This window comes from Diaporthe amygdali (genome assembly GCF_026229845.1).
Source record: "Diaporthe amygdali strain CAA958 chromosome Unknown NODE_1_length_4327563_cov_65_473760, whole genome shotgun sequence".
NCBI classification, from domain to species: Eukaryota; Fungi; Ascomycota; class Sordariomycetes; order Diaporthales; family Diaporthaceae; genus Diaporthe; species Diaporthe amygdali.
The window spans coordinates 319939-344527 of record NW_026517021.1 but is presented as its reverse complement, the minus strand read 5'-3'; the positions used below and the strand labels follow the sequence as shown (position 1 = coordinate 344527).

The 24589-nt window shown below is 41.8% G+C and overlaps 7 protein-coding genes across 7 annotated transcripts; 5 read left to right on the top strand and 2 right to left on the bottom strand.

Moving 5' to 3' along the window:
* Window positions 1-6877: 6877 nt before the first annotated feature.
* Window positions 6878-7780, top strand: J7T55_005666 (uncharacterized protein; the record flags this gene model as incomplete). Its single annotated transcript, XM_053130477.1, has 4 exons — window positions 6878-7241; window positions 7435-7451; window positions 7602-7651; window positions 7771-7780. The coding sequence occupies 4 exons, from the start codon at window positions 6878-6880 to the stop codon at window positions 7778-7780; spliced, it is 441 nt and encodes a 146-aa protein (XP_053000437.1).
* Window position 7781: 1 nt separating this feature from the next.
* Window positions 7782-9623, bottom strand: J7T55_005665 (uncharacterized protein; the record flags this gene model as incomplete). Its single annotated transcript, XM_053130367.1, has 5 exons — window positions 7782-8230; window positions 8305-8979; window positions 9042-9141; window positions 9197-9322; window positions 9405-9623. The coding sequence occupies 5 exons, from the start codon at window positions 9621-9623 to the stop codon at window positions 7782-7784; spliced, it is 1569 nt and encodes a 522-aa protein (XP_053000436.1).
* A 423-nt stretch (window positions 9624-10046) lies between these two features.
* On the top strand, window positions 10047-11085 carry J7T55_005664 (uncharacterized protein; the record flags this gene model as incomplete). Its single annotated transcript, XM_053130256.1, has 4 exons — window positions 10047-10213; window positions 10280-10460; window positions 10521-10765; window positions 10833-11085. 4 exons carry the CDS (start codon window positions 10047-10049, stop codon window positions 11083-11085), a joined length of 846 nt encoding a protein of 281 aa, XP_053000435.1.
* A 1078-nt stretch (window positions 11086-12163) lies between these two features.
* Window positions 12164-13240, top strand: J7T55_005663 (dihydrodipicolinate reductase; the record flags this gene model as incomplete). The annotated part of the gene is made up of 1 exon (XM_053130146.1): window positions 12164-13240. One exon carries the CDS (start codon window positions 12164-12166, stop codon window positions 13238-13240), a length of 1077 nt encoding a protein of 358 aa, XP_053000434.1.
* A 1384-nt stretch (window positions 13241-14624) lies between these two features.
* J7T55_005662 (uncharacterized protein) lies at window positions 14625-18425 on the top strand (the record flags this gene model as incomplete). The annotated part of the gene is made up of 4 exons (XM_053130036.1): window positions 14625-14711; window positions 14807-15018; window positions 15092-15261; window positions 15430-18425. 4 exons carry the CDS (start codon window positions 14625-14627, stop codon window positions 18423-18425), a joined length of 3465 nt encoding a protein of 1154 aa, XP_053000433.1.
* Window positions 18426-19690: 1265 nt separating this feature from the next.
* On the bottom strand, window positions 19691-19963 carry J7T55_005661 (uncharacterized protein; the record flags this gene model as incomplete). Its single annotated transcript, XM_053145559.1, has 1 exon — window positions 19691-19963. The coding sequence occupies one exon, from the start codon at window positions 19961-19963 to the stop codon at window positions 19691-19693; it is 273 nt and encodes a 90-aa protein (XP_053000432.1).
* A 1081-nt stretch (window positions 19964-21044) lies between these two features.
* J7T55_005660 (mino-acid permease inda1) lies at window positions 21045-23078 on the top strand (the record flags this gene model as incomplete). The annotated part of the gene is made up of 4 exons (XM_053145449.1): window positions 21045-21521; window positions 21585-22314; window positions 22421-22713; window positions 22821-23078. The coding sequence occupies 4 exons, from the start codon at window positions 21045-21047 to the stop codon at window positions 23076-23078; spliced, it is 1758 nt and encodes a 585-aa protein (XP_053000431.1).
* Between the last annotated feature and the right edge of the window lie 1511 nt (window positions 23079-24589).

Below are 24589 nucleotides of genomic sequence, written 5' to 3'. Positions count from 1 at the left end.
TAAAGCTAAAATAATATTTATTTAAATTTATTTTAAATTAATAAAGTAATAGTATTTAATAGTAATTTTTATAGTTTAATTCTTTTATTTAAATAAACTATTAATTTATAAATAATAAGTAATAAATATAAGGATTTTTAAGTTTAAGCTTATTTATAATTTCTATTAAAAGTTTAAAATAAATTAGTAGTTATAATTATAAATAATACTTTTTAAAATTAATTAATTTATAATTAAAAATATTTTAAATATAACTTTAATCTAGCTTTTAATAGTATAAGTTATATATTTTAAAATAAGCAATATTTATTTAATAAACTTATTAATAATTATTAATAGCTAGTTAAAAGTAGGTTTATTTAATAACACTTATAAAGTTTTCTTTAAAGGCATATTAAAAAGCTTTTAAATAAAGTTTATAATAATTACCTTTATAAAAACATTCTTTATAAAAATAAATTATATATACTTAAAGCACTATTATTAATTTATTTAGTTTAAATAATATATTTAATAATATTCTATATACTTTTTAACCTTTTATATTTTACAGTTAATACTAAAACTATTTAAATTAGCTAATATATAATTATATTTAAAATAATAGTACTTATTATATACTATTTAAAAAACATTTTAAATAAAGTTTTTAAAAATATAAAGCTACTAAGTATTATTAGTATTATTAATATAATAAAAGAGCTTATAATTTAAAATAAATAATAGCTTTTTATAAAAAAGAATATTAGCATTTTTATTATAATTTTACTAAAATTATTTAATAATAAGTTAATACTTAAAGTTTTAATAATAGCTATTTTAAAATTAATTTTACTATTTAAATATTATAAAAGCTTTTACTATAAATCACATATTATTTAAAATAGCTTTTTTAAAGCTTTACTTAGTCTTTTTATTTTTAATATTATAAAGTTAACTTAAAATATTAAAAATAAAGTTAAGCTAGCTTAAAAAGTAATATATATTTAAACTATATTAAAATATATATATAAAAGCATTAATTAAGTAAAAATTTACTTTATTTATAAAAAATATATTAAGTAATATTTAATTAATTATACTCTTTATAGTAAAATAGTTTATTAAAACAATAATTTTTGCTTAAATAAACTATAGTATTACTTTTAAATGCTTTATTACTTATATTAAATATATAACCTTTAATTTTAAAGGTTTATAATACATTTTTATACTTAAAAGTATATAACTAAAGAATATTATTAAAAGTATATTTATTATAGCTATATTTATATTAAGTCTTTAAATAGCATTATTTTAAAGATAAAATAGCATTATACTAAATTTTTACTTTTTAAAGCTATTTATTTATAAAAATAATACTTTATTAGGGTTTTAATACAAAAAAAACTTATTATTATTAATAGTATTTTAAAAAGCTATAAAGCTAGCTTTTTTAATTAATATTAGCTAAAAAGTAGTTATTTAGGTATATACTTAATATTTATTTAATTAACTTAGTATTACTTATTTAGCTTTTTATTTTTTAGCTAATATTACTATTTTTTATATTTAAAGTAAATTAGCTATTTAAGTATAGTATAGGATAAAATATTAAAGAAATTTTATAATATTAAAGTATTGCTTTAAGGTATAAAGAGTTATAAGTATAATAAGGTTTTTTAAAGCATTAATATGCTCTTTAAAAGTAGTTAAGCTAAAAGTATTAACTATAAAACTAAAAAGCTTAATTAATAAATATTTAAAAAATAACTTAGTTAAAAAAATAGTAATATTTTTAAATATAAAAAGCTTAAAAATTTATTTTAAGTGTTTTTTATATTTTTTAATAGTATTAAAATAGATTATAATATTATTAATAAAAGTATAGTAAAAGCTATAAGGTTAAAGCAATTTATTTATAAACCTTTAAATATAAGCTAGAAAGTTGTAAAATTTTATTTATACTATAATAAGTGTTTTAAGTTTTTAGTAACTAATTATAATAAACTAACTTTTATAATTAAGGTATATATAAAACTAGTAAAAAAATTGTATAGTATTAATAACTAAAATATATTTTTTATTTTATAAATAAGCTATAACTTTTAATTAAAAAAAAAAAAAGTAATTATTAAATATTACAATTTTATTTAAGCTTTATAAATTAATAACTACTTATACTTTATTTTTTTTATTAACTTTATATTATATTATAAAGATTAAATAAACAAAAAATATTAGTTTTTTAATAAAGTATAGCTAATTAAGCTTAGTAAGTTAATTATATATTTAGTTTATAGCCTTTTTATTTTAAATATTAAGGTAATAAATATATATATTAAGCTTTTATTTTTACTAATTATTAATAAAAAAAACTTTTATTTATTTTTTTTATAAATATTAATAAATTTAGTATTTTTTTAAAAGCTTAAATATTAAGCTATTAAATTTATTTACTTTTAAAAACAATACTAAACTTATTTAAAATAATAAATATAAACTTTTTTAAAGGTAATATTATAAAAGATTTTATAAAAATATTTAATTTTAAAGGTTTAATAAAAGTTTTAAATATAAAAGTATAGTTTTTTAGTATTAAAAGCTAAAATAAAAGCAAATAAAAGTATAGTAAACTATATAATACTATATACTATATTTAAAAGGGTATATATTTTTTAATAATTATTAAAAGTATTTAGCTATATTATTATTTTCTTAATAATAATATTTTTTTATAGTATTTTAAAAGGTTTTTTTAATACTTTTAAAATAGCTATATTAAATAAAGGCTTAATAAGGTTAAATTCTACTTTTACTAATAGTATACTAGCTTTAATTAAATTTAATATTAGCTAAATTAAAGTTAGTTTATTTAATACTACTATTAAAGCAGTTTTAATTATAAAAGCCTTTATAGTAAATAATATTATTAATAAAAAAAAGGTAAAATTTATACTCTTAGTAATAGTATTTAGCTAAGTATATTTATTAACTTTTATTAGCTTAACTTTTAAATTTTTAAGCAATATAGCTTTTAGAGATTTAGAAAATATAAGCGTGTTTATAGCTAAAAAGTGTATGTTATTAAAAGTAAAGTTATAGTTTTATAATAGTAGCTTATAATTAACTATAACCTAAACTAACTGCTTAAGGAAAATAATTAAGTTATATTTTAACTATACTTTTTTAATATAAAAGTAATTAAATAAATTAATTATAAAAGGTATTTTAAAATTGCTTTAAATTAAAAAGCAAAATAGGTTTATACTATAATTAATTATTACTTTTAAAAGCTTATTTTAATTATTACCTAAAAATATATTAAGCTTAAAGTTGCTATTAATAACTAGTATAATTTTAATATACTTAATTACTGCTAATTTATTATTTTAAATACTAAGTATATAAAAGGTAATCTTAGCAAATTTTTTTATTTATACTAATTTATTTCTAATTCCTTAATATTAATAAAGTTTTTTAATTAGTATATACTTAAAGTTAGTAAAAAACTTTTATTTAATTAAAATCTTTTTAATATTAATATTATTATAAATTATATAGTTTATTTTAGTTAATAACTTTTTAATAATAATTTGCTAATATATAAATTAGTAAAAGTTAAAACTATTATCTAGCTAGTTTAAATTACTATATTTAAATACTTTAAAAAAACCTAACTACTACTATAGCTAAGAAATCTTTTTAAATAAAGGCTATTTAATTTTAAGTATATAATTAGTATAAAAGTAATAATATAAACTATTTTTAAAAGAGAATATTTTATAATAATAGTAGTAAGTTTGTTTAATAGATTTAATAAGTAATATTTAAACTTAAAGTTAAAAATAACTTTTTATTAATAGTAATAATTAATACATTTTCTTATAATACTTTTATTAATTTATAGTTATAAATTAGCTATAATAAATAAAGTAAATTATATTATTATTATAAATATATGCTGCTATATAAGTATTAAAGTTTTTATTAATAGTATATCTTAAATTAATATTCTCTTCCTTTAATAATTTAGTTAGTTTAAATTTAATTGCTTATTTTTTTTCTTTATTAGCTTTATTAGCTTTATAATTGCTATTAAGTTTTTAATTAAAATAAGCTTTACTAATAGCTTTATTACTAACTTTTTAAGCTTAATATTTAGCTAGTAATATTTAAAAGCGTGTATGTTGCTTTTAAGTACTTTGCCCTCTTTAATTTCTATAAATATTTAATCCTTTTTAACTAATACTTGCAAACTATATTAGCTATAATAGTTACTTTTAAATAAAAGATTATTTATAGCTTATACCTTAATAACTAGTATTACTTTACTATTAGCTAAAACCTTTATATTAAGTAATACTTTATAATATAGTAAGTTTAGCTAATAATACTATATATAGTATAGTTATTTAAAAGTATATTAAAAAAACAGAAAATAATATTAATATAGCTAGTTAATTTAATAACTAAAACTTTTTTTACTACTTAGCTTACAGCTAACCTTTAATTAAAAAAACAGTATTTTAATAAACCTAAATATACTTAATATATAAATTAGCTTAATAAAACTATTAAACTAATATTTAAAGGTTTAAATTAAAATTATACTAAATTATTAATAAAGCTATATATAGTAAGTTATAATTATTAAGTTAAAAGAACTTTGCGTTATACTATTAACTCTAAATATATTAAACTAATACTCTATTATTAAAAATAGCTTTTTTAAAAATAAAGAATTTACTAATTATATTATTAACTATATTAATAGGCTATAATTTAAAGTATATTATTAAAGTTTTAAATAATATATTTAGCTTTAAAGTAATTATTAAATATTTTAATTAGAATAGCTTATTTATTTATTAGTAATTAGCTTTATTAATAAAAGCTATTAAAATAATATATTTAATATATTAACTATTATATTAGTAATATAAAAACTTAAAGTAATTAATAAATAAATTTATATTAAAATAAACTATTTTTTTATATAAGATTTATATTAGCTTATTGCTAACTTTAAGCTTTTTTTAGCTAAAATAAGCTAATATTCTTTTTTTTAAGAGTAGTTTATAGTTTTATATAAAATAGCTAAAAGCAGCTAAGTTATTAAAGTTTTAATCTTTTTCTTTAACAACTCATTTTAATAAAGAATATAACTATTTAATTAACTATTTTTATACTTAAACCTATATATATAATATTTATTTTAGGTTTTTTTAAAAATACTATATTAAAATAGCTTTAAAATTATAATAATAAATAAAGTTAAAAGGTTAATAATAAAATATAAGTGCTTACTATATAAAGCTTTTAAATATTTAGTTTAAATTATATAATAATAAACTATTAATTAGCTTAAGGAATATAATAGCTAAAATTTTACTATTTAACTTAAATAGTATTACTTTTAAAAATAAATACTTTTTATAAGCTAGTAGCTTAATATAATAAAAAGAGAATTTTAATTAATTTTAAAGCTATAATTAGAGAGTAGTTTATATTAAAAATAATTATAATATACTTTATTACGCTTAAGCTAACTAAATAGTAGTAATTCTTTTAATAGTTTTAGTTAAATTTTATATTTAAAATAGTAAATAAGTAAAAGTATTTATTATTAGTTATATTAAAATTATTAATTATAGTAGTAATAAAATCTTAAAGCTAAAAGAATTTATAAAATTTTTAAAACTTTAAGTATTTATAACCTAATACTTTTTTTTTATTCTTTATATAAGTATTTTTATTAGCTACTTTTTTTTTAAAAAAAAGCTTAAGCTAATAATTTTTAACTTTATAATTAATTATATTACTAACTTTAATATAATTTATTATAATATATTTATTTATAAAAAGTAATATATATTATATAGGTTATATAATAATAGTTAAGTATAAATAAATTTTTTTTTAGCTTTTATATTTCTTTAATAAGCTATAGTAATATATATATAGTAGTTTAAAGTATAAAAATATAATAAAGTAAATAAATATAGGAAATTATATTTTAAAGTATTATTATAGTTATATTAATTATAATATATATTAGCTATATAGTTTATAATTATATAAATTTAAAGGGTACGCGCTTATTATATTAATACAAAAACACTTAAGTATATCTTTATAAGTTTTAGTAATAAGCAAATAAAAATAATATAGTTAAAAAGTTTAAAATCTAAACCTTTAAATAATATATAGTTATATGTAGTAGCTTTATAGTATATAAATTATAGCTATTAATTGCTATAGTTAGGTATAGTATATATATATGTAAAGAGCGATAATGTTTATTTGCTAAACTTAGAGTGATGGGAAAAAAGTTATCTAAGTTTACTTGCTAGCTGGCTAGCAGGTGGCAGCTAGCTGGCCTCCCAAAGGTCTTGAGAGGTGCCCATGACTGGCCGTAGCATTCCGAAAATACAGATGGCATCAAAAGGTTTCAAATGCACAAAACCCATAAATATCGCGATCCCATATTTTCAGCATTGAGTTTCATACAGATTTCCCAAGAATTTTGCAAAGTGCCCTTGATTCAGTAGTCACTAAAATTCTCAAGGAAAGTCAACATACTGGAGCCATTGCGTGTCCCAGAGCTCATCAATTTGCTACTCTAACCCTGGCCCTTTTCTTTCCCCCGGCCATGATTCCTTGGTTCAACACGGTACTGCCCAGCCCCTAAACGGCACATTATCCCACATTCCTAAGTTCTGGTGAACATGAAACTTATGCCTCCCTTCGCTACCAACATGCCATCAACGCCTGGCATTCAGCTACAAATTGGGCCACCAGACCTGCAATGCGTAGGATCTATTCCGTTCGTTCCCGTTTGCGTCCATGACATTCTTGACTGACAGTACGAGCAGTGCAGTGCTCGATTGAAACGATGCTATGCGACTTCAACCACTCGGTGGATCAGATCAATCTGATACTGGTGTCGAAAGACGTTCACTTCCAGCACCGACATCCACGAAGCTCTCGAGCAAAGTTACCCGTCACGACCCAAGACACGCCTTGGGTTCTCTATGATATCGGATGTTGCCAACAATCATACAATGCCGCTCTCCTTTATTATCTATGTGCCAAGATCCTCTCCATCGGTGGTCTAGAGAACCTGCTCCTGCGCGCAAAGGCCCAACTCCCTGTGTCGCAACATGAGATCTCAACCGCAATGGTGCCATCCTTTGCTTCAGCCTGTCGTAAGACGGGTGACTCGAGGCAGACGGTCGTCTCGAGCTGGCATCTAGGTTGTGTGTCTATCTCACTCATTACAAGAACGTGCCCGGCACGGCTCGCTCAGCGCCTCCGGTCCCCTCTTCAAACTAAATGCAACACACAAATCTCACTGATTCAAGCTGTTTTTGGCCACACATTGAATTATTACGCAGCAACTTTCCGGCGCTCTTCCTCCTGCAACTCACCTTGCTGACCTTGTGTTCTCAGCCGGAAGGATCGTTCGGGTACATATCGGCGCACTTACATCAGGCTTGGCAACTTGACCACCAGAATTTGCTCCACACATCATACTGTCCTAGCACGCCATGTAATGCTACCTGGTTCGGGCTCAAAAGCCGCATGACTGATTGAGTAGTTGAAACCAATACACACAGATCATCAAGACCAAGTCTTGTGTTGGCGCCACTTGGCCAATGTATTTTATGTATGTTTGTATTACTGAACGAAAAAGACTCAAAGAGTCTAAGAAATGATATATTCAGACCTAAACAGAAATCGAACGCCGTTTCAAATGAGCCACTAATCTCAATCTTATGCTGTAAGTGGCTCCTGATCTACACAGTGATATCACAGAACTTGGTAATGTCCACCTCCGGTTCCCGAATCTTGTACAAAGCCTTTTGTCTCCCGTCTGGTTGCATGAATATCCCAGCCGACATGGTCGGTAACAAGCCCTGAGTCTTGGGTAGCTCCCAGTCGTAGTGCAGCAGCAGATAAATAACCAGTAGCTTGATCTCATTGGTCGCGAGAAAACGACCCGGGCAGGCATGCGTTCCGTGGCCGAAGAAGGTAAAGTCCGTCCCGGTTGTTACCGACTGGTATTTGTTCTCAGCATTCGGTTCCTCGCGGGCGCGTAGGAAGCGATACCCGTCGAACTTTTCTGGCTCTGGATAAAGCTCGGGGTTGCCCAGCGGAAGGGGATAAATCATCGTGTAGGCGCCTTTGGGAACCACAGTGCCATCTTGAAATTTCACGTCTTGTTGAGCAAGGCGTGGCATATTTGCTACCGGCCAGTTGGGTTAGCACACCGCTGTCAAGAATGCCAGCGAAGGATTAAAAAAAAAGGTATTGACTTACAGACGGAGGCTGGATTTGTTCTCATGCTCTCCCTCAAGACACTGTCTAACTTCCGCATCTTAAATATCGTCGTCTTGTCAAGCTTGCCTGTCTCCTTCAGGACTGCCACGCATTCGTCACGCAGGTCCTGTATGTATTCGGGGTGGGCCAGCAGGTCTCTCATTAAGCAGATTGTGGTCCGCGTGGTAGTGTGGATGGCCGCCATGGAAAGGGATATTTCAGCAACTGCAATGTCAAATTTAATGTTCTCTTTGCCCTTCATCGAGGCGAGAAACCAGTCAACGCTGTCGAGTACCCTGCGACGTGGGCCACCGTGCTTCCGGAGCTCCTCCATCCGGCGATCGACCTCGGGCCCAATCATTGCGCGGGCTTTGTTGACCTCAGCCCTGATCTTCCGGCATTCAGGCAGGAACCAGTGGGCGATCGGTCGCACGAAGGGAGGCAGGTTGTTCAATCGCTGGCTAGCAATGTTGACGTCTTTCACATACTGTGTGCTGAGGTACTGCCAGTCAGGGTCCTCCATAAACTTGGGTCCGAGAAATAGATTGCTAGTGAGTCGCGAGATGCATTGGAGCAGCATCGACTGCAACTCGATCTCGGACCAGGAGTCCGGGTGGCCGAGGACCTTGTTCAGGGTGTTTGGAAGCTCGGCAGCCATCGGTGCGATGGTGAGGGCTGGGTAGATTCAGATTTGTTAACGAGCGAATGACTTTTGCAGCCTGGGACCAAAGACTCACCAAGTACCTGGGCGAGTTCCTTACGCACAGCATCCTGGAAAATTGAGGCGCTGGTCGCCGTGCCAAACGGTTCAAACCCAGGATAGTTGGCATAAAAGTCCTAATTCGAATCAGCACATCATGAGGCACGAAACAATGCATCACTGCTGGGCTACCTTGTGAACGAAGGAACCAAAATCACAAGCTGGGTTGCTTTTGATTTCGTCGATGTATTTGGGTGATAGCAGCAGTTTCGGCCCAGATTGCGAGAAGTCATCAACGCGGAAAGGTTGGCCCTTGAACTATGAGTAACAATTTGTGGTTAGCAGCAACTTTCAGAGCATCGTTAACTCAATAGAAATGCTGCTGGTCATGATCACTTACTGTGTCGAGTCCTTTGCGCATAACGGATGCTGCACCCCTCATGAATTCCTCCTGAGGCTTCCCATGGTTGGCGATGGGATATTTCCTCAGCCGCCAAGACAGCCAGAGCTTATTAATCCATTCATTGGCTAGCAGCGAAACCAGCAGTATCACAACCGTGAACAAGGCTTTAATGTGCCAATCGGCGGACTTGGCGGTTTCAAACACGTTGGAAGCCATTTTGTGTAAAGTTTGGTTTAGTTGAGTGAAAAAGGGTTCATTGCATTGCAACATCGAGTCTGCAACGACTTGAAATACGGCTGTAAATAGTCATTTGTATAGCAAGACCACTGTCGTTGTTGTGGATCTTTTGCCGAGGGGAAATGCGAATACGAGACCGAAGTACGAGTGCGGTTGTTAGGGTGGTCGGTTTCGCAGAATGAACACCACAAAGCCGGCACTGCCTCAAGCTTCTGTCCGACGCGCGGGGGTCTTTATGAACGAGTAACCCGACCCCGAGCGGTACTTGGATGTGGAATTTCGTAAAATAGCAGATTTCATGGGCACGATACACCTCGAGTTGAACTTTACAAGTGATAGTATCTCTTTTCGCCTAAGATTACCCGTTTCTCTTTGATTATCTGCTTGCCTGTCACTGCTACCATGGCTTCATTCGATTTCCGTTCTTGCAAAGGTCTCGTCTTCGCTATCACTGGCGGTGGTGGAGGCATTGGGGGCGCAACAGCCCTTCGGCTGGCCCAACTGGGGGCTGCAGCTGTCGCTATTGCAGATGTGCATGAGGAGGGAATGGAGGCCAGAAAGAAGGAGATGTAAGACCCTCAGAGATATCGCTGAACCGTAAAGGAGAAAGATACTGACAGCACTCCGACTCATAGCGTGGCAGCCTGTCCCGACTGCAAAGTCATGACTACTAAAGTGGACGTCATAGACCCGAAGCAAGTTGACGATTGGATCTCATCGATCGTAGCTGAATTCGGTCGCCTGGACGGCGCTGCGAACATCGCTGGAGGTGAGAGAAAGGGAAATCGGAAAGCTGAGGACAGAATTATCGAAATTGTAAGGATACGCTGCCAGCGCACCTGGTGCGAGTCGAGGCTGACAGAAACTCACCTATAGGTCGATGAAGATTGGCAGCACGCGATAGACTTGAACTTGCGAGGTACTATGAATTGCCTAAGAGCCCAGCTCAAGGTCATTACACGACCCGGCGGGTCTATTCTTAACTGCAGCTCCGGAGGCGGCTTGGCTGGCCTTCCTCACCATGGTGCCTACGGCGCGTCCAAGTGGGGGATCCGCGGGCTCACGAGGACAGCCGCTGTGGAATACGGGCCTGAGGGAATTCGGGTCAATTGTTTGGTACCGTATGTTCGATCCAGTCCACCAAAACTCGATGTTAGATGAAGTCCTGACAACTATGTGATGTCTCAGCGGGCCTATCGATAGCAGTCCCGTGTTGCATGAACTTGCGGCCAAGGGATTGCTCGATCTGCAGTGGATGGCTGATCATTCAGCCATGAGAAGACTGGGAAAGCCAGACGAGGTCGCAAAAATGGCGGCTTTCCTCCTATCCCCTGATGCTTCATACGTATCGGGTATTGATGCTCCAGTTGACGGTGGCGGCTGCGCAATGGGCGGTTATGGTGACTGGAGCTACAAAAAGGCTGTACAGTCTAAGCAATAATTGAGTCAGGGTGTAAAAGAGATCCGATTGCGTAGTAACCATAGTTCTGGGGTGGACTGACTTGATCGAGATGGATCCTTGTTGGGATGTCCAGGTAGATAGGACGAGCGGGAATAACGAGATACATCGCAATTTCACTCAGGTCTGTGAACGTGCAGTACTTGTAAAGTCCTTGAATCAAGTATGATAGACATTTATGGGGATTTCGCTACTATTTTGTCCGGAACTAGTACTTTATTCTTATTCTGCTCCGAGAAATCAACCACAGACACTCAAACTTGTGCGCTCACTGCGCGGGTAATTTTGATCTGAAGTTCTCATTTACATGTAAAAGCTACCTTAAATCGAAATACCAGCGAAACTCCAACACTGAATACAGACGGAGACCGCTGACTATCCATGACTGCCATTGTCTATCAAGCGATATGCGGATTGGGTGCCAATGGTTACCCGGCATCATGGTGTTCATCCAATATTTGCAACCTAACGTTCTGGCAGCCTAGAAGCTCCGCTTCGGGCCTCCAATGCCAATTGTTAGACCTCTTAGCCACATTTCAGGGGTGAAACGCCACATTAGTGGAGCAAGTTAGAGGAAAAATCGGGGCCTTTACGGGCCATACAAACAAATAGCATAGCATTTCATTATCGTTGTCAAATCTCCCCAACTGTAATTGCTCGGCCACGAAGAAGAAGCCGGAATGCTTAACGCTCCCGAGACTCCTATCTCCGCACTATACGCAGGGCTAAGTTCGCTGCGAAGTGCCTTGCAGCGTTTAGAGAAATTACTGTACCTATGGCATCTCGGTCCGAGGACTTTTGCATGCCCGTCTCGTATTCGCTCTCTCTTCGGTCTCGCGTCCGAAGGCATTTTGAACCCAAATCTTTATGCATTGCGGCAACCATGGGAAGCAGTGTCGCAACGACCTATTCAGCGGCTAAGCCTTTTTTATAAGTTGTAAATAGTTCTAGATGTCTCTATTTTAAAACATGAACGCGGGCCCGGTCAACTCATTCCTTCCCTCTGCGCCACAATACACGACACACAATTCCTACAGCAGAAATTCCACACTTTTCCAAGATGGCGACCCCCACTAAGAAGTACCGTGTTATTCAAGTCGCGACAGGCAATGTCGGTAATGTGTCGCTCCGGGCCATCATCGAGCATCCCCTGCTGGAGCTTGCCGGTGTGCTAGTCTACACTAAGGACAAGGTCGGAAAGGACGCTAGTGAGCTTTGCGAACTGTCTGATCCCAAACCCACTGGCATCAAGGCAACCGACAAATTGGAGGAGATCTTGGCCATCAAGGCCGACGCGGTCGCGTACATGCCCAGACAAACCAACTTCGAGGAACTAAGTAAGATCTTGGGTTCTGGCAAGGATGTAGGGACGACGCGCACTGATCTCCTCAATCCGAATTGGCTGAAGCCGGAACACCGAAGTCTCATCGAGGCAGGCTTGAAGAAAGGAAACACGGCTCTACGATCCATAGGTAGCAGTCCAGGTACGGCCACTGAGTTGCTGCCGCTGGTTCTGCTTTCTTACCAGCGGAAGCTGGACTGCTTGGTCATCAACGAGTATGCGAATTTGTCGAGCCGAACGAATTCAGCCGACATGATCTTCAACCAGATGGGCTATGGCCAGCCGGACTCTGATTTTTCAGAACAGATGTTGAGCAAGGTGGCCGAAGACTTCCAAGGTTCCATCAGAATAACAGCTCAAGGACTCGGGATCGAGCTGGACGAGGTCAAAGTGAGCGGCGAAAAGGCGCTGGCCTTGGAGGACATCAAAATCGCATCTGGCCTGGTTCCCAAAGGCACGGTCGCCGCGCTTCGCATTTCCCATGACGGGATCTACAAGGGAAAGGTCATAATCAAGTACCGTGCTAATTGGTTCGTCACCACCAAGCTGAGCAAGGCCTGGGGCGATGAGTGGGACCTCGACAAGTATCAGTCAGGATTTATCATCAGTTGTAATGGCGATGCGCCCTGGAAGATGCATATTAGCTTCCCAGTTTCGGACGATTACTACCCGAAATTCACCCCTACTCTGGCCGCTTACCCTGTGGTCAATCTTCTTCCTCAACTCTGTGACGGAGAGCGTGGATTCCGCACAACACTCAACTCTCCCGTCCCCACCACTCATTTTGATTTCTAACAGTGGAAATTTAAATCTGAGGCTCTAGCCTAGTAGCAAGGAATAGGCATCGTTGGTTGATACTGTGTAAAGGCTCACATGTATGGATGGAGACATGGCATAAATCAATCAGCGACAGTGGTGTGATTGGAGCACTTAGTTATGTACCAGAAATGGATGACCAAAATTGTGCTTGCAGAGAGCATGAGAAGAATAGTCCGGCAGCCTCCAAGGCATCTGGCCACTCCTTGACATAAGTTCAGGAAAGGACCGAAACGAGAGCACCAACTTGCAATTGGCCGTGCAAGTCTCCAAAAACGTCCACACTAGAGCATACAGCAACACTATACACTATTGGCAGTCCGAAGTCCTGTGCATTCAGTGTCCCATTGGCCACATTCCGCAGCCGTCCATTTAGGAGTCTCGTGGTACACTCGTACATCGGCGGCGAGGTAGTATACCGGCACGGGGTGCTGAGCTTGATCTACAGATGGTCAGTGAATCTAAAATGGAGCAAAACAATAGGAAAAGAATATGGAGCTCAAGGTCAAATTTTATGCAAGTACTAACTGAAGGTTGTGGGCAACAGTGTCTGGGAGTGTCGGTTGTGCCTGCATTTGAAGATGACCAGAATTGCTGAGGGAACTGATACAATGACGCCCAGAATTGCAACGGTCAACTCAGCTGATACAGTCATTGGAACCAGGCCAGAAAAGATATAATGTGAACTTTGTGGAGTGGTGAAGTCAGATTACAAATGAAACAGTCTGAACTGCTGCAGGATTGAGTTCAATTCTTTAAATTTCGAAATATATATGTTGTGACAGAGAACGCCCTGTTACCAAAAGCAGGCGAGAGACATATGTGTTTTCATGCAGAGCCTCGCGCCATCGCAATCCCGATTTTGGTTATATCCAATTGAATTGCTTCTGATGTCTCTGCATGTACCTTTACATTCAGAAGATGGTTCTCACCAATGAGGTACGACCTAAGCTTTCGGCAAGCAGGCCTGGCAACTGGGCTTATCTGCACAGCCTCTTGTGCTTGCATTAGCTTCTCTCGGAACTAAGTGTTGCTTGCATATTCCAGATCTTGGGCAGGCCCAATCAGCGTGGCTCACACGTCACACAGCCAGTGATCTTTCGTTTGTTGCTAAATCCTTTCCAGATTCTGGTCTCGTCGAATCAGAATCCTCTCGTACGGCAAAACTTTATTTGTGTAACCTAGGAAAGATCAGCTTCTGCTTGGATACAAAACGCGGAGAAGACGGAAGAGACGATCTGATTCTTTTCTTCGCGTAACTTTTGATATCGACAGCAGATATCGACTCCATCTTGGAAGCATCTCTACCCTGCATTGATCAGTTCCTTTTATTCGATATAAGCAAGGCAACAACCACAATATCATGCCACCTCGTTCAGCCGCGATAGACTGGGAGGTGCTGAAGCCAAGGGTCCTTAAACTCCTGTCTGAAGGCAAAAGCCAAAGTCAAGTGAGAAAGGAAATATCCAAGGATGGCCCTAGCATCACGTTAGCCTCAAGCCTTTGCATATTACCATATCCAGTGCTGACCCTTTGGTCAGAAAGTCGCAGCTGGAGTATCAACTCAGGCTCTGGGGTCGTCGCACCAATCTCACGGAAGCAGCGTGGAGGTTCGCTGACTACACGATGAAAAAGAGGGCAGAGAACAAGAAAGACAGTTCCCTCTTTCTCAACGGCACCTCCATACCGCGTGCCAAAGTCATCAAGGAAACCAGGCGATACAACGTCCCGACGCTTCTCGCTGCACCTGCTGGCAAGTTTGACTTCAATGTCATCATAGGCAGAACTTCACTATAACGAAAATTGACTAACAAGTCTAATCGTAGCAAGCCCCAAATGTCCAGAAGGCTTCGACCTGGTGATTTGCACCCCACCTGCATCACCAGAGCCTACCTGTGACCTTATACGAGCTTCGACACAGGCGCACAGTTCTTTGCGCTACCCCATGCAGGCGTTATTGTCATTGCCGTGGCTGCGATTCAGGCAAAAATTACTAAGAGGTGCGATAATCGCTTTGTCTCCTCGAATTTTTTTTTTTGAATATTGTAACACGTCAATTTTCAAATCATCTTCCGTCTTTCGCAGGAGTCCAATCTTCAGAATCGAAGTCCAGCCGGATGTTGCAAGGTCAAAGAGACAATTGGGCTGACTGACCCCTCATCCTGCAGACTTCTCATTGACATCTGCTGACTCAAATGTCGATGTCCTGGATGTAACTCAAGCCGGCTATCCGACACAGTCTCAATCAGAGGTCGCCCTGGGTGCCCTGCGTAATGCGCCAGTGTATCGTGGCGGGACAGTTCCGCTCTATAGAGCCAAATTTGAACAGGAGCTCTACAGTCGCTACGTTACAATGCCGGAGTGGCCAGAAGATGTTTGGACTGCCGAAATGCAAGCCGTCACTAAGGAGGCGCTCTATGATGCTCAGCTCTTCAGCATCCTCGTATTCCAGATATCAAACAACCTCATGTATAACGCCATTCATGGCAAATCCAAATTGCGTTCCGACACACGCCTTCTAGGACATGAACTGAAGAGTATCGTCTCATTCAGATCGATTTGGGAGAGTCTCCTTAAAGCAGGAGAAGAAGTGACATTGAGAGCATTGATTGAAAAGCTCTTCAGTTTCTCAATCATCCGCAATGATGCTGACCTGGCGGTCCTGCTGCTTCAGAGTGGGGCAGACCCAAACCAGCGCATTGTGTGCGAGGACAATCCCGAAGGTCTCTCCGCCCTTGACTATGCACTTCGATGGCAACGCGATGGTCTCATCAACCTCCTACTTGACTCGGGCGCCGTCTTTGGCCAGGAGAGCTTGAGGCTTGCCATCATCAACGGACATATCCACACTGCAGATCGCATGCTGCAGTCCGATCCATCTCTTGATTTGGACTTCAATCATCTTGGTGACCCAAACAAATCAAACCGAAGATACCCAGAGGTTGATAGCATAAGTGTATTGGGCACTGTGTGCATCCACCCATCTCTGTGGGACAATTGTCGGTGCAGAAAGACAGCGACGATGAACCATGATGACAACTGTCCAATGAGCAAAAGCATCGGCATTTTGAAATATCTGATACGAAAGGGGGTTACAATAACCCTAGAGACAATGATTCTGGCTTCAAGTTGTGTTGATCTCATCACGCTCGATCTTCTGTTGCAGCATGGTGGGAATGTGAGCGGATTGAATCGTTTCGGCTCCTCATGTCTAGCGGCAGCCTTTCTCAGAGACAAGCTGGATGTCGACATCGTGAAATTACTCATTAGCCGAGGGGCAACCATCAACATCCCTCCAATTCACGCCTCATACGGAATCCAAGAATCGCCTCTGCATTCCTTATGTTCGCGTCCGCCTGGTATGGATGAGAAACAGGTTCGCAGCATTATTGCTTTACTTGTAGATGCAGGTGCCGACCTCGAATATCGTGTCCAACGCTACGCATTTTCGTCGGAACATATTCTTGAAAGTGTTGGATGTTTAGGGGATGGGTTTCTGGAATACTGCGTACCGCATGCACCCGAGTCTGTCCACTCTACACGGGCTCGGATTGCAGAGACCAGTGCAGAGAGTCCGTTGGAATATTCCATAATCGCAAAGAACGAAGAAGTTGCTCTTGAGCTTCTCAATCGAGGTGTCGAGATTACGGGCCAGGAGACCGCATTAGCGGCGGAATTCGGAATGCTTCTCTTGCTGAAAGAATTGCTCAGACATGCCCGGTGGGAGTCTAACATGGAACGACTCAGGACAACTTGTTTGAAACTCGCCATCAAATATGGCCACGATGGGATTGTGCAATTCCTCTTTGGAGAGGGAGTCGAGCTGGAGGAAGACATTGCATGTGCCTTTCAAGGTCGGGGGGCATCAAAGTTGTCGACGCAAACCCAGATCAAACTTCTGCATGCGTTGCCAGATCTGGAACGGTTGCAAGTCTCCGGCCAATCATTGCTGCAATGTTGTCTTCGAGATTTCACTGAAGATGCATTGCGGTATACCCTCAGTCGAATGTCTGCGGCCTATGATTCCGGGGCGCTTTGTGCGGCCATCTTACGCGTGCTGCAGCACGACGCGATGGGCCGAGCTTTTTTAGGTACTCCAGAGATCAAAGCCTTGGCAAGTCGACGCACAGTAATCAATTGCGACTGCGAGAAAGAGAACACGACCTTGCTGATCACCGCAGCATTTGGGCATTCTGTGGTTTTGCGCATGCTTATCACTCCGGGTACACCTCGCCAGGTGAACACTGCGTGGCTCGCGAGGGAAGTCCTGATCACCTGTTTAGAGAGCGGAGGTGTGATCATACCATACCGATGGCCTACGTATACTGAGGTATTTCCAGCAGAGGTAGACATGCACCCGGGCTGCGAAGACTGGGTGAAGTGCTCTCCACTGGTGGGAGTAGCCATGGCAGCGGATGAACAACGTGCTGGGGATATAATGGATTGTTTACTGGCCTGTTCTTACGAGCCCGACGCATTGACGGTTATTGTAGCTGTTGCTGCACACCGCATGGCTTTTCTCCATCGACTACAACAACTCAGCGCGTGGCGCAGCCTTGTGAGCATAGATGATCACTCGCGGCCAGCCTGGTGTCCAACTGCGCTTCAGATGGCCGCCCACAATGGAGATTGGGACGTTGCGATGATGCTTCTAGAGGCCGGTGCCAACGTCAACGAGGAGCCACCGAAGCATACGGACCGCCTGAAGCTTTTGCCGCGAACTGCCTTACAAGCTTCAGTGGACCGAGGGGATCTAAACCTAGTCAACCTTTTCCTAGAGCATGGAGCTTCCATTGACGCACCAGCAGCAAAGAGTAACGGTGCCACCGCTCTCCAGCTTGCTTGTATGCGTGGGTATCTGGGCATTATACACCGCCTTCTGGACCTTGGGGCCGATCCAGATGCTAGAGGAGCACAGTACCACGGCCATACAGCCTTAGAAGCAGCCGCAGAATATGGCCGTGTCGATACGCTTCAGCTATTGCTGAACTACGGCGCAAGCACGGATGGGCCTCACATAACGCAATACATGAAGGCTGTACTGCGCGCCAAGCGGAACGGACACTATGCAGCTGCGGCACTATTGAAGGAGCACAGAGAATGGAGCGCTGAGGACGATGAATGCTACAGGAGCTTAGAATCATATGAGTGGCGTGATGATTGAGGAGAGCAGGGAGGCGTGAATGATTAAGAGAAGATGATCTGCGAGGCCTAGGTTCGACAAGGACTGCAAAGAGATCCAAAATCTCTCACTGCCGCAAAAAGGCAGGATGGCTTATTTTAGAGACGTTCCATACGAAGCATGCGGGTAAGCTGGGGGCTGCCTCTGGGTTGAACGTAAGCTTAGTTCCCTTCTATCTGTACAAATTTATCTCGCTGTCGAGTGGTGTGTAACCTTTCCCCAAGGATTCAAGCTACCTGAGCTAGATGTCTTGTCTTCTCCTCCATCTCATAGCATTCTCTTCCAGCTGTACCTCCAAGTTTGCTCATTTCTATACGAAACTTCAGTTAAGCACATGCACATTATTTTCAGTGGGACCATGCATGGCTGATTCCTGCTGTGAAAGACAAACTGTCGAATGTGTAGTAGGAGTTCAAGGTAACCAGGTTCTATTACTGTGTACTACCCTTCTAACCTTCAGACACGCAGTAGGCCGATCTACATGGCACTGCAAATGCCATATGGAGAAGAGGTGCGGCGTGGTGTCACCACAGGATAACAACATTCTCTCTGAAGGCTGTTTCTGTGTAACAGGTTCCACAGGTCAGGATGGGAAACTTGATGACCTGCAGTGGCCTCAGATTCATTTCGCATTTCCCTGGTGATTGGTGACGGAGCAGACGGATCGGAAGGTCGGATTGGTTGGGACTTGAAGACTCGAGAAGCAGAGTGACCGATGGATTGGTTGTCATTATCATTATGTCATTTGAAGGATCGGGCCCGCTCACAAGTCCGGGGTAAAAGGCGGGACTAGCGCGCCCCACTTCCCCAAGCCCCCCAAGCCCCCATGCAGCTTTGCCGGGTGCGGGAGTGCGGGACTGGGGTGGACTGGGGTGCACGGGGGGAAGGGGGGCTGAGGAGCCGGTCGACGGGCGTCAGTCAATCTGACCTCCTTCATTTCTCTCTCTCCCTCTTCCATGCCGCTTACCTGCGTATTAGACTTTCCATGCAGGGAATGCAAACACCTTGGGTATGCTTACAATGTCAGGTCAACTCAATTCAGGTCGCAAAGCCCTCTCGAGACGAACAGGTGGGCAGACATGAACTCATGGAGCAGAGCAACCAGACCCAGTCTCGATGTCGACGACATTTTACCCCTCGGCACTTGGTGGACTTGGTGGACTTGGCGAACATGGCCTCGTGCCCAGCGATGCCCAGCCGCCCAAAGGCGCCCCCCACTGCTTCTGGGAAAGCTTTGCCGAGTCCCGCTAAGCCTTTTCTCCCGGTCTTGGTGTCTTGTTCTCATCGCCTAGGGTCTGGCGGATGTTGACCAGGGGCACCAGGGAGTGGATATGAGGGCTTTTCGAACCAACTGTGCCGTTGCTAACCAACCTGTCCCAGCCGGGGGTCAACGCGGACGTGGACACGGAAAAGGACGCAGACGTGGACATGGGCATCTGGCGAAGAAATGAGCGGTTCTGTTGCCCTGCCCACGCAATCCCACCCTGCAAATCCTCCGCATTGCGTGCCGGCGTCGCCATGTCTGATTCCGGGTGCAACGCCGTGGAACTCTATCTCGTTACTGCGGATCTTGCGTCCTGCCCACTCGCTTAAGCCGTCCATTTCCCTCTGTTGTCTCTGTTGGACAGGCATTTGCTGGTCCGAAAGAGCCTCGTAAACACCTTGACCGATAGAGAGACAGAAGAAGAAAAAGAGAGAGAGGCGATGTCCCTTACTCTCTGGCATGATATAGTTCGAATTTGGGTTCACATTCGAGACGCTGCTGTCTGCAAGCAGCTTGTTATTTAGCCCTGATATCCTTTGTTGACCCAACCTGATTTCTATTCTTAATTCCTTGCATTGCGTTGCTTTTTCCTCCCCTATCATACCCCACCTGTCTTCATCGTCGGTCTTCATCCTCTCTCTTCATCGTCTCATCGCTCCGCATCAAGCCTAGATGATCAGCGATCACACGGCTTCAGCCTCTTTGGCCTCTTCCAGCTCTTGGCCTGCCTCCTCACTCGCCAGTATCATTGACACATGAAAACCCCAAAACGTCACACCTTCCGCAACCCCCGTCACCCCCGGCTCTCACTCGACTACGCCCTGCACCGTCGCTGGCAGCATCAATCGCCAATTGGACGATAAGTCGTTTTCGCTAGCAACTTGGCAGACCATACATCCCCAGCTTCCAGAAATATTCGATCCGTTTCATCCTGCTCGTGACCGGCCAGTCGACTCCAGTGCGGCGGGACCACCACCCAGGCAAAACGCGGCTAGCTTCGTGCCTGAGCCTGCGGTTGCATTGAGGACCAGCACGCACGCACACACACATACATACTATAGGACACATACATACACAGTCGCAGCGCGCTTCCTTTCCCTGCTCAAGGCCGTGCTCAGCCGCTCTCCAATCTCGACCCCTCACCTGCAGCTGTCACGAAATTCATTTGTTCCTCTTGCTTGCCACAACTTTTCTTTACCGAGCTCAGTGACCAGTGAATGTAGCTGTTAAGCATCTTACATACACCTTCACTTCAGAATTGTAGACACCAACACACACTCAGACACACGAGAATCACTACATTTACTGGTCATACCACCCCAAAGCTGATCGTCACCATGTCAACCGAAGAAAAGGGCTTAACGCCCGCCCAACCTGCCATCTCAAAGTCAGAAGGCGACGTCTTGCCTCCGAGCTACGACGGCCGTGATGGCTCGCCCACCTCGCCACATCACAAAAATGTCGCCGAGGAGATCGCCTCGGAGCCCCTGATGACCCGTCTGGGGCTGACCTTCGACAGCTTCAAGCCCCGTGCCTACGGCCGGGGCATTGTCGAGCTCGACCGCTCCATGAAGACGCGCCACTTGCACATGATTGCCATCGGGGGCTCCATTGGTGCTGGTTTCTTCGTCGGGTCTGGCAGCGCCTTGTCTAATGGAGGGCCTGGCTCCCTGTTGATCGATTTCCTCATCATCGGTGTCATGATGTTCAACGTTGTATATGCATTGGGCGAGATGGCTGTCATGTATCCTGTCTCTGGTGGTTTCTATACCTATTCCACGAGGTTCATCGACCCCAGTTGGGGCTTTGCCATGGTGAGGATCCCTGAGCCTGAGCTAATTTCCTGACAACAACCTTTGGACTAACATACACTTTAGGGCTGGAACTACGTCTTCCAATGGGCCGTCGTCCTTCCCCTCGAACTTACAGTCTGCGGTCTGACCGTCCAATACTGGAATCCAAACATCTCAGTGGCAGTCTGGATCTCGGTCTTCCTCGTCTTCATCGTCATGGTCAACGTCTTCGGCACTCTCGGCTACGCCGAGGAAGAGTTCTGGTCCAGCTGCCTGAAGCTGGCCGCCACCGTCATCTTCATGCTCATCGCCCTGGTCTGCGTCCTGGGCGGCGGGCCCTCCTCCGGCAACTACAGCGAGTACTGGGGGGCCCGCCTGTGGTACGACCCGGGCGCCTTCAAGAACGGCTTCCGCGGCTTCTGCTCCGTCTTCGTCACCGCCGCCTTCGCCTTCAGCGGCACCGAGCTCGTTGGCCTCGCCGCCGCCGAGTCCGAGAACCCCGTCAAGAGCTTGCCCGGCGCCATCAAGCAGGTCTTCTGGCGTATCACCCTCTTCTATATCCTGGGCTTGTTCTTCGTCGGCCTGCTCATCGACTCGAATGACGAGAGCCTGCTCGGCGCGAACCCTTATGCTGACGTCAACGCGTCGCCTTTTGTCCTGGTTGGCAAGTATGCCGGCCTCAAGGGCTTTGACTCGTTTATGAATGTCATTATTCTCGTCTCAGTGGTATCCATTGGCGTGTCTGGTGTATATGGTGGCAGCCGCACGCTCACTGCGCTTGCGCAGCAGGGCTATGCTCCGAAGGTGTTTACTTGTATGCATATGCCCCCCTTCCCCCTTTCAAAATACAATACCCCGACGCAAAACCCTGGGGAACGCTGTTGCCAGCCTGTGCTACACCTACTGACACGTGACGACAGACATCGACCGCTCAGGCCGCCCCCTCTGGAGCGTCAGCATCATCCTGCTCTTCGGCTGCCTCGCATACGTAAACCTCAACGCCAAGGGCCCCGTCGTCTTCGACTGGCTGCTCGCGCTGTCCGGGCTGGCGGCGCTCTTCACCTGGGGCAGCATCTGCCTCGCGCACATCCGCTTCCGCCGCGCCTGGGCCTTCCACGGCCACACCACCGAGGAGATCCCCTTCAAGGCCATCGGCGGCGTGTACGGGAGCTGGATCGGCCTAGGGCTGGTCGTCCTCGTGCTGATTGCTCAGGTGTGTACCTACCTCACTGCCAACAATCCCGGGGCCATTGCTATTCCCCCAAAAACCTCCAATGAGCTCTCTCCGATCCATCTAACTAACCCGTCACGTAAAATCAGCTCTTCGTCGCCATCTGCCCGCCGAGCGGCGGCTTCAACGACGCCGCGGGCTTCTTCAAGTCGTACCTCGCCTTCCCCGTCGTCATCGTCTTCTGGCTCGTCGGCTTCGGCTGGAAGCGCAAGGGCTGGCTGCGCACGCGCGACATCGACGTCGACACCGGCCGCCGCGAGCTCGACTGGGACGCCATCAACGCCTACCGCGCCGAGCTGGCCGCCATGTCGCCGTGGAGGCGGACCCTCAACATAGTGTTTGTCTGATTCGTCTTTTCTCGGGCCAGCCGTTGGGGCATCTCGGAGGAGATGGATGGGGCTGGACCGGCACAGTGAGACCTCTGGGAAGCGGGTTGTAAGTCAACGGGAGGTAATGAGTGGTGAGCGGGCTGTTTGGAGAGGCTCGCCTCGCGGCTAGTGTTAGGACCTCACGGCCAGACCTAGGTAGGCCTATAGCGTTTGAGGGATTCTTCTTGTGGATATCTATGCTCGTATACAATCGAGACAAAATCAAAGAGCCAAGTCTTTGAAGTGACGTGTTCAGACTCTATTCTGTGTCTGCTCTTCTCTTATCCAATCTTGTACATATAGAGATCAAAGCTGTCCGTGTGTGCATCCTGTTGCGGGCCAGTCACTGCCACCTGTCCTACTTGCCCTTGTCGCTCCCCACCGTCGGCCTATTCTGCGTCAAGCTGGGGCACCGGACAGGTGGACACAAATCGGGAACGGCAGACGCGCAAGGACAGGGCATTTAGTGGAAGCCATACAGAATACTGTAGCCTGCAAGAGACAGCGGTGCTAGAAGTGAGGATCCTCTCACCTGTCCGCCCGGCCTTCTTCGGTATGCAGAGCATGAATGCTCGACTGGCTGGGCCCTCACCACAGAAGTACAGTACGATACGTTACTAATATCAGGTCACTGTAGGCAGATGTATATAGACTAACTCTATCAGTGAAAGCGTAAGAAATCCTGTCACGGTCACAAAGCACGTCAGAGGTCATCAAATGTTTACTTGAATAATTGGAATAATTTTAAATTTGGTGTCTGTCATTGACGCTTTAAGTCATCGCGTTCGTCTTCATGCCTGCCTGCCCGTTTCCCCCTCAACCACACATCCCGCGAGCGCAGTCGGCCCCGTGAGCATCTCGCTGGCTGACTGTCTGGCTGGGTGGTGGTGAGCCGTGTGCCGGTATCGACCTGAACACATCGGTGAAGGTAGAGGGGTATCTTGGGGCTGTGACTGTTGATCTGCTGTGCTGTGCTGTGCTCCCTATTTGTCCGCCTGCCTGGTCGTGGACATATCCCGCACGATTGAAATAAGGTATAATATCGTGGGTGTTTGCTGGTGCGGTCTATGCCGCCCGCGTCCAGGCTATTCCTTCCCACCCGGGTATTCCCATCGAGCCCCTTCTTTTCCCGTATCCAAATGCGCGCGCGCATGCCGGTTTCCTCCATTTCCCTCCTCAAATATTATGCCAGCTAACTCATGCGCATCTTTCACGCAGCATTGATTTCCCACCGCGTTCCTCCTCCCCTAGGCAGCAGCAGTGACAGCAGCGGCAATGCAACCAACCTAACCCCACTCATGATTTTCAACAAGAATTGGAAAAGCAAAACAGGAAAAGCACCAGAAACTCCAGATGATGATGATGTTATGATGATGGTAGCGATGTCGATGAAGATGCTCAAGTTTCCGGTTGTTCCACGATATATTCCATCGGAACTGTTGTCTCTCCGATAGGGGCAGTGGAAGTACACGAATTTTGTTTTCCCCCCT